At 39.2% G+C, this 11,279-nt stretch overlaps 1 protein-coding gene across 1 annotated transcript; it reads right to left on the bottom strand.

The window, feature by feature from the left end:
• Positions 1-1,753: 1,753 nt before the first annotated feature.
• Positions 1,754-10,844, bottom strand: LOC144966078 (heme-binding protein 2-like). The gene is made up of 5 exons (XM_078902124.1): positions 10,763-10,844; positions 9,303-9,426; positions 8,045-8,192; positions 7,333-7,495; positions 1,754-3,100 (listed from the first exon to the last, which is right to left on the bottom strand). The coding sequence occupies exons 2-5, from the start codon at positions 9,417-9,419 to the stop codon at positions 2,923-2,925; spliced, it is 606 nt and encodes a 201-aa protein (XP_078758250.1). The 5' UTR covers positions 9,420-9,426; positions 10,763-10,844; the 3' UTR covers positions 1,754-2,922.
• Between the last annotated feature and the right edge of the window lie 435 nt (positions 10,845-11,279).

The raw sequence follows: 11,279 nt of genomic DNA, 5'->3' as shown, positions 1-11,279 counted from the left end.
GGTGTCAATTCCCGGGGCCTAATGATTGTTAAGTTGGTAAATAGCTGCACTAACCTCAAGAACAGTTAGTGGTTCTTCCAGTCTTGAATCGGGGTATTCAAATGGTTCTATCGGTTGTTCCCCTTTGTATTTATTCTCGAAGAAGTTTTTAACTCTTGCAACTATTTGTTTGTTATCATAGATTACTTTACCCTTGTCATCAGATGTTATAAGACGGCTTTTTTGTTTCTTTTTAATGTTTTAACAGCTTTGAATATTTTCGTGCTGTCTAGGGCTGTTTTATTTCCATTGCCATGCTGTCGATTTTGCTTTTATTATCGACAATAGATTGTGCTTTGATTTTATGCATCATTTAAATTCTATGTGTTTTCCATTTTCTTTTCAGTTCTTCATCGTGCCAATTGTTAACATTGAGTCTAAATTGCTTTTGTTCTTCCGAAAGTTGTTGGACGATTGGACAGAAACTCCTTTTGAAATTTGTGATCCTTGGAAGGGTTTCGTCTCTGAGCGAAATTATAATGTCGATCAATTTCTGGTGTTGTAGGGCAGGGTTAGTTTCCGCATTGATATGTATAAGCTCAAGTTTGTTTGTCAGTTTGTTATTAACTCACTTAATCCTAGAGATTTTTGCTACTTTTCAAAATTGGAAAAAATGTATTAAAAATGAGCATGTACAAAGGTAATTTTATTCAATAGCCTTTAAAATGCAAAAAACAAAAACATTAGCCTTGATACTACGCCTATAATTTGTCTCATAAAAATGTAATAAATAGGTATGGGGTAAAAGCAACTCAGGTAAACTACGGATATAGTCGGTGTTAGGATTGAGTGAGTTAATGCGTTACGTTATATCTTCATCTTTTAGGCTAGTAAAATCTGTTGCTGGTTTTGGTCTGGGTTTGAAAAATCTTATTTTACTAACTAACTGCTTGAAAGTAGTTACAAAACAATCTGTGGTCAGTGTTTACATTTGTTCCAGAATATGTCCTTGCATTGTTCAGGTGTTTTTTGTACCGTTCTGGGACAAGACCATTGTCTATTTGGTGATAAATCTTTACGATATTGTCATCCACTTTCATCGATCCTTCCCCTGTAGTTACTTGTCTAGATGGATGCTTGAAGGCAATAAACATTCGGTTTTCTGTACAAAAAATCAATTAGGCGTTGACCATTATCATTTCTTTTGCATTTGGAATAGTTGCCTAAACTGCATTCATCTTCTGATTTCTGGTCTATTTTTTAGTTAAAATCCCCCACCAGTATGACATCTTTTCTGTTTGTTTATGATGTTTTCTATTTCATCATAATTTTTTTCTCTCTCATCAGCGTCGATTACATTATATATATAAGAGGAGGACGAGAGACTCATGCGCACAACCAACATGACGTTCTCTCTCTAATAACTTTTCCGCCGGTGACGTCAGACTATGGGTGACGTCCAATCAAGGGACGCTACTCTTTCGCTAATCTCATTCCCTATATGACGCACAAGAAGCAATGAATATAGGACAATTCCAAGAGCAACTATTACTCATGCTTGCACTAAGCTGCTGTGCTCTTTTTCCAATCGCATTTTCAGATCCTTTCGAATCAAAATTAGGTTCAATCTTGAATTCATATAAACTAAAGCACCTGAAGTCTCCACATGTTATTCATAAATCTTCATTTTCTTGTCCTAAGCTGTCGTAGAATCTTTAGGTACTGTGTTTAGATTATAAATAGAAATAATAGATACAAAGAGAAAGAGATAGGCTTTTATTGGTAAATCATAACATTTATTTCGATGCCAATGTTATATCCATGACAATTATGTAAATATAATAAAATACAAATGTGACCCGTTGTCATCGTCTCAAAATGGTATTATGTCGAGATGAGCAAGATACGGCAAAGTCAAATTTAAGGTTTACGTTAAACGGATTAAAAACCTACTTATATTCCTTCATGGCAGGCTGAGGCGACGATATCTGATGATGACGTAGCGGAAGGCATGATTTCTTTTTCATCAAAATTATTAAATATTGGGTTCTAGCACACTAAAACGTTATATCAATTCCCATCAATAAAACATTTACTCAACTCAAGTTTACCATTTTTGGCTATTAATTCAATTTTCAGCATTCTCACCACCTCAACATAGTATCGTTTTCGTGTTGTTAACCCATAAACTCCCTCTCCCACCCCCCCTCTCTCTCTCTCTCTCTCTCTCTCTCTCTCTCTCTCTCTCTCTCTCTCTCTCTTATCTATCTATCTATCTATCTATCTATCTATCTATCTATCTCGTGATGTGAGAGGAGGAATAAATGAGATCTATTTAATAGAATCTCGTCCATCAGAATGTTTTGAAAGTTTTATAACCCCAATATTAAATTGTTTTAAATGTGACCCGCTGTCTCAAAACAGTCATGTCTCGACGTGATTTAGTTGGTAAAAAATGTTATAAATATATTGGGAAAATATTGGAATAATTTGACGTGTTTCATTGTCTCATTAATTATTCAGATCACTTTTTCTTTAACCCTCTCCTTACCAACCATTTTCAGGATTTTCCCCAAAACTTCACTCCAAACTAACACAAAAATAGATTTTTTATCACTCAGACATAATAGCAGTAAAATCCTTGCGAAACATAATTTCTTTAGCGAAACAATACAATACACTGTTCATTTTCTTTATTTTTTATGATGTACAAAAGACAAGAGAATAAGAAAAATGTTTGTTGTATCATGATGAATGGGACGATTTTCCTATAGTTGGTTAGGAGGGGGTAAAATCAATTTTCTTCATACAGTTAATTCCAACAAAATACTACTTTACACGAAGGGTCACATTTACAAGGTTTGTGTGAAAAGTATGCAAGATATTTCATATTTTAAAATATACACTTTCTATGTGGGTTATCTCCCCTTATTCAAGTTGAGTCTAGAGTTTGTCTATCCAGACCTCGTGTTGTTTCTTCTTCCGGTCGAAGGGATAGTTGTAGCTGACACGGTAGAACATGTCAGGTTTGAACTGTGACTTGTTCCCAATGCTTTTCTTGAGTTTCTTGTAGTTGGAGTAAAACACTTGATCTCTGGGCCATCGCTTGCTCTGGAAATCACTGAAACAACATATTGGGATTACGATCAATTATCATTATAATATCTATAGGGAATGAGATTAGCGGAAGAGTAGCGTCCCTTGATTGGACGTCACATATAGTCTGTGACGTCACCGGCGGAAAAGTTATTACAGAGAGAACGGCATGTTGGTTGTGCGCATGCGTCTCTCGTCCTCGCTTCACGAGAGACGCATGCGCACGACCAACATGACGTTCTCTCTCTAATAACTTTTCCGCCGGTGACTTCCAATCAAGGGACGCTACTCTTTGCTAATCTCATTCAATATACCTACCCAACACAGAACTTGACTTTTGACACTCAAATTCATTAGAAATACGTAGATACACACTGGATCTAGATATGCACATTTTTGTACAGCATAACAAGCTTTATAGAACAAAGATTTTTCATACAATGTTGTGATTTACAAAACAAATCTTATTAAGAAACATGTTCATTATATCGTAACAAATGTGACGATTTTCCTGTAGTTGGTAAGGACAGGGTTAAATTGACCTCGGCCTTCAGAATCACAATCTGGCGACCTTGTAGCCAGATTTATTTGTGTGTACCTACAGACATTATTATGGGACTTTTTTTTTGTTTGTTTGTTGTTGTTTTTTTTTGTTTGTTTGTTTTTTTTGTTTGTTTGTTTGTTTATCATTGGCTCAAAAGTTTCGTTTCGATCGTGTTTATATCCACAATACAGGCGCATAATAATTAAAATAGTTGAGTGTCTATTCCTAGCCTTTATTGATACACTTGTCATCCCCTGATTTTACAGGGGAAATTCCTCATACTCAGTGGCGTGGCATGCTTACAGTATAAGGTGGTGCCAGAATCAGAAGAAAATGACATAAAACATGATATATTTGTAAATATCATCATCACCATCACCATCATCATCATAAAAAGTTAAATGATATAGAAAAGGATGGGTTCGAACATTTAGACAAGATATTAAAGAAAGGAGAGCCAAAAAATATAAAGAATGTATATGAGTTAGAGAGAGAGAGAGAGAGAGAGAGAGAGAGAGAGAGAGAGAGAGAGAGAGAGAGACGCAAGATGGGGGGGGGGGGGGGAGTGATGGTTATGTACTATTGTTTCAGCTGATTACAGTGTGTTATTTCATAATGTACCAACCATGAAACGTTAATTGGGAATGAGATTAGCGGAAGAGTAGCGTCCCTTGATTGGACGTCACCCATAGTCTGTGACGTCACCGACGGAAAAGTTATTAGAGAGAGAACGTCATGTTGGTTGTGCGCATGCGTCTCTCGTCCTCGCTTCCGCTAATCTCATTCCCTATTGGGCATATTCTGAAAAACACACACAACAAATGTTTAAAATGTTGGTCCTTTAAAAATCGATCCTTCAAAATGATCCTAAAGAAGTCCCAGGTTTGAAATTTTTGTTTGTTTTCTCTATTTGAAAGCTGAAGGTCATTTTATTCGATCAGTATTTGAAGGACGAGTTCCCTGGTCATTTTTTTGAAAGTCTTGTTTTTGTTTTGTCAGAATATGACAGTTATGTGTAGGCTTCGAACTGGTCGACTTATTCGTTTCTTGAGGTCGAGCATAGACTGACTGTCTTCCCGGTTCACAAACCACCAAAAACAGTACAGTCGCGCTGGTTGAACCGAATATCGCTACTCCGAAAAGAAAGTATCGAAATTATCGGCCACTTCATCAAATTATCAACAAGTGACGCTTATAGGGAATGAGATTAGCGGAAGAGTAGCGTCCCTTAATTGGACGTCACCCATAGTCTGTGACATCACCGGCGGAAAAGTTAGGACGAGAGACGCATGCGCACAACCAACATGACGTACTCTCTCTAATAACTTTTCCGCCGTTCACGTCACAGACTATGGGTGACGTCCAATTAAGGGACGCTACTCTTCTGCTAATCTCATTCCCTATAAAGAAATTTAAAAAGTACCTCTATCGTTCCCTGTGTATGGGTGGAGGGGTGGGGATGGAGGAGGGGTATGGGGGAGGACAGAGATAGGGGAGGGGGGGGGTATAGATTCAGATAGCTCAATTGGTAGATCATTCAGCTTACACGCATAAGGGCCGGTTAAGATACGGAGTCCAATTAATTGTCTCTTTGTTTTTTCTGACTCCTCTGTTCACTCAGTCATGATTTGGGTTGTTAATTAAAGTAAGATCCGTCTGAAAGTACCCTGCAATAGACTAGCATAGTATCAATTGAGTAGCAAGTGAACAAATAACTGTTACTGTCCGTACGATGCTGAAAAAATAACTGTTTTGAAATTAATTCGTCTTAATTGTTCTTCAGTCTATAGGGAATGAGAATAGCGGGAGAGTAGCGTCCCTTGATTGGACATTACCGGCGGAAAAGTTATTAGAGAGAGAACGTCATGTTGGTTGTGCGCATCCGTCTCTCGTCCTCGCTTCCGGTGAAAGCGGCTTGAGACACTTCACCGAAAGCGAGGATGAGATAGACGCATGCGCAAAACCAAATTGACGTTCTCTCTGTAAGGTGACGTCCAATCAAGGGACGCTACTCTTCCGCTAATCTCATTCCCTATAAAACAATTATCCCCGCCGATTATGTGGTTGCAACAAAGAAGCTATCAATCTGTCCTACATTTATTTATTTGACTAATCAAATAACCCGGCTGATGACATAAGGGAATGAGATTAGCGGAAGAGTAGCGTCCCTTGATTGGACGTCACCTTACAGAGAGAACGTCAATTTGGTTTCGAAGTGTCTCAAGCCGCTTTCACCGGAAGCGAGGACGAGAGACGCATGCGCACAACCAACATGACGTTCTCTCTCTAATAACTTTTCCGCCGGTGACGTCATAGACTATGGGTGACATCCAATCAAGGAACGCTACTCTTCCGCTAATCTCATTCCCCATACGAAGCAATTATTAATGAAGAAGATAAAAGTCCCTCCCTATTTCATCCATATGCATATTTTTTGGGTCTGTTTATGGAAACTTCTGAATTACAGAGTTTCGTATTAATGGGAGTTGATTGCGAAACAACGCTGTCGTCAGCTAGTCATATAACAGCCTAGGACACGTGCAACAATAGCCTTAGGCGAGAGGTGTTTGACAAATGTCTGCCTTATGAAACCAGTAAAGATGAATGCATAATCAGTGGCCTTCATTTACCTACGGAGGATGACGACAGTCAATGATGGTATTGATACAGGTAAAATACGAAATTAATATAGGCTGGTCTTCCTCTATTGTGTACCTATGTGAACTACGAGAGAGTAGAGATTCGTGTTTGAACGGAATCAGTTTCTTCTGTTAATCGAAGAGATTTTGACCTGAAACATGAACTTGTTCGAGTTTGCTTCTGGTTTGTTTGTTTGTTCGTTCGTCTGTTTGTTTTGTTTATTTGTTTGTTTATTTTCAGTCACTGAATAAGATATAGACATTCAGAGTCTGTTTTGTGTGTTGTTGGTGGTGATGGTGGTGTGGTGGTGATAGTGGTGGTGGTGGAGGTGGTGGTGGTGATAGTGGTGGTGGTGGTGGTGGTGGTGGTTATGGTGGTGGTGGTGGTGGTGGTGGTGGTGGTGATAGTGGTGGCGGTGGTGGTGGTGGTGATAGTGGTGGGGGTGAAGGTGGTGGTGATAGTGGTGGTGGTGGTGATGATGATGATGATGATGATGATGATGATGATGATGATGATGATGATGATGATGATGATGGCACGATATGAATGATTCAAAGAACTCTCATATTTGAGACCGTTTGACAATGTCTTAACTCAACGACATTTAAAAACAAGTTTTTTGGCTAAAATGAATGAATGAATTTTGTCACTAATGTAAAGATGTAATGTAAACTTTAGTTCTTACTAGCCTCATTGAGCCAGTATAGGGAATGAGATTAGCGGAAGAATAGCGTCCCTTGATTGGACGTCAACCGGAAGCGAGGACGAGTGACGCATGCGCACAACCAACATGACGTTCTCTCTCTAATAACTTTTCCTCCGGTGACGTCACAGACTATGGGTGACGTCCAATCAAGGGACGCTACTCTTCCGCTAATCTCATTCCCTATTGTCACTTCGGGGTCCTTTGAGTACCTGAGAATAAAGATCGTACACTCCACACACACACACACACACACACACACACACACACACACAGCTCTGTGAAATACAGAGTTCAGTCCATCCTACTGTAGTCGTCATCAACTCATAGCCTGATACTGCCCTAAACAGATGATGAGAAAGATACTCACCTTACAAAAATCTTCCCTGCAGGCCTTGTCACCAGGAAGACACCCGGAGTTGTTGGAATAGGAGGATCACCAGGGATGTACCACATCATCGTGATGTTGTAGACATTCTTGCGAATCTTCTGTACTTTATTCATGGCTGGGACGGCGATGGAAACCGAACGTCCTGGGGAGGAAATTAAAGACTAACATTATTACAATAATGTCAGGTTTTGTCTTTTTAAAATTTTTTTTGCCATTTTTAATATTGATTTTAAAAAGTAAAACAACCTTGCGGTGGTTGTCGGTAATATCCGGTGAGAATTCAGGCATAGTGATATTATACCCCAAAAAATTGAGTTTTTATATAGCGCAATATCCACTAAACGTGCTCAAAGCGCTTTACAAGGGGTCCCTGGGCAACAGCAACATTTAACATGTAGGACATGACGCCTGTTAGGCGATATTACAGTTTTATTTCGGACAGAAACAACGCTGTTAACGGCCAGGTACTCATTTTACACCTGAGTACGGTGAGAGAATGTGAGTAAAGAGCCTTCTCCTAGGACTCAACTATGCGCCGACTGAGGCTCGAACCCAGGACAATCCGATCCGAAAGCGAGTGTCATACCACAAGACCACATAGCCGCACATCTATTAAAATAGATAAGTAAAATGTCCTTTTTTGGACCAAGACAGAAGTATTTAATGAAAAGCAGCGGAAAGACTTTCTCACCTTCAGTATTTCCCTCCCGATAGTAAGGCAGTATTTTAGAGAACATGGAACGTAACTGGCGTGTGGACATGTAAGGCTTGGAGTGTTCGGTTGTGGTTGCGACCCATTTGGTTTCTCCATACTCTCGGATGTCGTAGCTCTTGGAATACTGGGGATGAGGGAAACGTCAAAAGTCTGAAGGCTTTAACCCCCCTCCTTACCACCCATAGGAAAATCGTCACATTTGTTACGATGCAGCCAATGTTTTTGCTTATTCTGGTTTCCTTTGTACATCATAATAATATTTGAACAAAAAATGGTTGCTATAGTTAAAGTACTGTATATTAACACTGTGTTGAAGAGATAGTTTCGCAGAAAAAAATGTTTAGCAAGAACTAACAGCTTTTGTGTTTGAGTGAAATAAACCCAATTTTGTATAGGTTGGGTGTGAAGTTTTGGGGAAAATCCGGAAAATGGCTGGTAAGGAGAGGGTTAGAATTTCCCCCCAAAATTCACTCCCACCCAACACAAGAATAGACTTTTTTTACTCAAACAAAAAGTAACAAATGAGCTCTACAACACAGTGTTTAGTATTTATAGCTGTTAGCATGCAATTCTTTGAATTTTGTGATGTACAAGAGAAATCAGAATGAGAAAAGTGTCCGTTACATCGTAACGAATGTGAGGATTTTCCTATGGGTGTTAAGGAGGGTGTTAAGTAAGAAACAAAACTTGAACGTTTATATAGCGCAATATCCACTAGACGTGCTCAAAGCCAAAGAACTCAACTATGCGCCGAACAAGGTTCGAACATAGGACCCTCCGAAAGCGAGTGTCATTCCACAAAAAAGGTGATTGATTTCCGATGGCTTTGAGTCTATCACCGTCCATTATCTTTAATATCTTATAGTATAGGGAATGAGATAAGCGGAAGAGTAGCGTCCCTTGATTGGACGTCACCCATAGTCTGTGATGTCACCGGCGGAAAAGTTATTAGAGAGAGAACGTCATGTTGGTTGTGCGCATGCGTCTCTCGTCCTCGCAGAAGTTCCTAAAAGGCGCCATGTCCTGCTTACATGTTAAATGTTGCTGTTGGCCAGGGACCACTTGTAAAGCCTTTAAGCACGTTTAGGGGATATTGTGCTATATAAAAGCTCATTTTTTTCTGAGCGAGTGCTCTACCAATTGACCTATCGAGACCTACTAATATTTATATTTAATTTTGATAGTTTTAAGGCTTTTGACTGGATAATTGATTCCATGAAATACAATGATTTACCGTGGTGTTATAGTCTGGACAGTCCTGGTCCCCACAAAACCAGGGCTTTCCTTCGACCAAGGCTACAGCCAGCAGCCCGACGGCGAACATCGTCACCAGCTTTCTGTGTAGTTCCATTGGGACTCTGTGGGACATTTAGATGAAACATGAGTTAGATTAAAATGTATTAGTAGTAGGGGAAAATGTGGGGATAATGTATTGTATGAGGAGGAGGAAGAGGAGGAGGAGGAGGAGGAGAAGGAGGAGGAGTAGGAGGAGGATGAGAAGAAGAAGAAGAGGGGAAGGAGGAGGAGGAGGAGCAAGAGGAAGATGAGGAGGAGGAGGAGGGGAGGAGGAGAAGGAGGAGGAGAAGAAGGGGGAGGATGAGAAGAAGAAGAAGAAGAAGAAGAAGAAGAAGAAGAAGAAGAAGAAGGAGGAGGAGGAGGAGGAGGAGGAGGAGGAGGAGGAGGAGGAGGAGGAGGAGCAAGAGGAAGATGAGGAGGAGGAGGAGGATGAAGAGGGGGAGGGGGGTCAGAAGAAGAAGAAGAAGAAGAAGAAGAAGAAGAAGAAGAAGAAGAAGAAGAAGAAGAAGAAGAAGAAGAAGAGGAGGATGAGGAAAAGGAGGAGGAGGAGGAGGAGGAGGAGGAGGAGGAGGAAGAGGAGGATAAGGAGAAGAGGAGGAGGAGGGGGTCAGAAGAAGAAGAAGAAGAAGAAGAAGAAGAAGAAGAAGAAGAAGAAGAGGAGGAGGAGGAGGAGTAGTAAGAGGAGGAGAAGGAGAGGAGGAGGAGGAGGAGGAGGAGGAGGAGGAGGAGGAGGAGGAGGAGGAGGATGAGGAGGAGGAGGAGGGGGGGGAGGAGGAGGAGGAGGAGGAGGAGGAGGAGGAGGAGGAGGAGGAGAAAAAGAAGAACTAAGAGGAAATGATGATGAAGAAGAATGAGAAGAGGAGGAAGAAAGAGGAGGGGAAGGATAACAGCTGTTAAAACAACCACCCCACCGTCCTAACAATACTTGCAAAATATTCTTTTAAATAATAATAATAATAATAATAATAATAATAATAATAATAATAATAATAATAATAATAATAATAATAATAATAATAAAATAATAATAATAATAATAATAATAATAATAATAATAATAATAATAATAATAATAATAATAATAATAATAATAATAATAATAATAATTAAAATCAAGAATAAACAACCCATCATAGATGCTAGAGATATATAATTTAATATAAATGAAAGTTTTAAAAATCGAAATAGATAAATAGATAAAAAAAAAAGAGAGAAATCGAGAAATAAATGAATAAAGTGTAAATAAACAAATATATCAAAAAATAGATAAACGATCAAATTAATGAATGAATAAAGAAATAAATGGATTGATAGATAGATGGATAAATGAATAAATAAATAAACAAATAAATAAATAAATAAATATAAAGATGATCTATTGTTATGTCATACACTTACCTTCACCACACCAAATATTTGTAATCAATTTCAAGTCCCGTCTCACTTTTAGTTTTATAGCCTCTTCCACCCCAGCCCCGAATCTCATTAGAATTTTACCGCCCACTAATTATTATGAACTGTCAAAACACCATTTTTCATTTCGGACAGAAACTAGTTTGTAATACGTGACTTGTCGTTTCGAAATGGTATTTTATTATGTCAGGAAAGACTTTTATGAGTTGTGCGGTTATGTTGTCTAGTGGCATGATGACACTCGCTTTAGGATCGGAAGGTCTTGGGTTCGAGCCTCGCTCGGCACATAGTTGAGTCCTTGGAAAAGACCATTTACTAACATTCTCTCACAGTACTTAGGTGTAAAATGAGTACCTGGTTTACAGCGTTGCCTCTGTCCGAAAAAAATGTAACATCGCCTAACAGGCGTCATGTCCAGTCCTAAATGTTAAATGTTGCTGTTGGCCAGGGACCCATTGTAAAGCGCTTTGAGCACATTTAGTGGATAAAAGCGCTATATTAA

Source organism: Berghia stephanieae, chromosome 2 (genome assembly GCF_034508935.2).
Source record: "Berghia stephanieae isolate SIO BIC M18660-M18661 chromosome 2, UCSD_Bste_1.3, whole genome shotgun sequence".
In the NCBI taxonomy this organism is placed as follows: domain Eukaryota; kingdom Metazoa; phylum Mollusca; class Gastropoda; order Nudibranchia; family Aeolidiidae; genus Berghia; species Berghia stephanieae.
The sequence above is the reverse complement of the archived record's forward strand: the minus strand, read 5'-3'. Positions and strand labels throughout refer to the sequence as shown.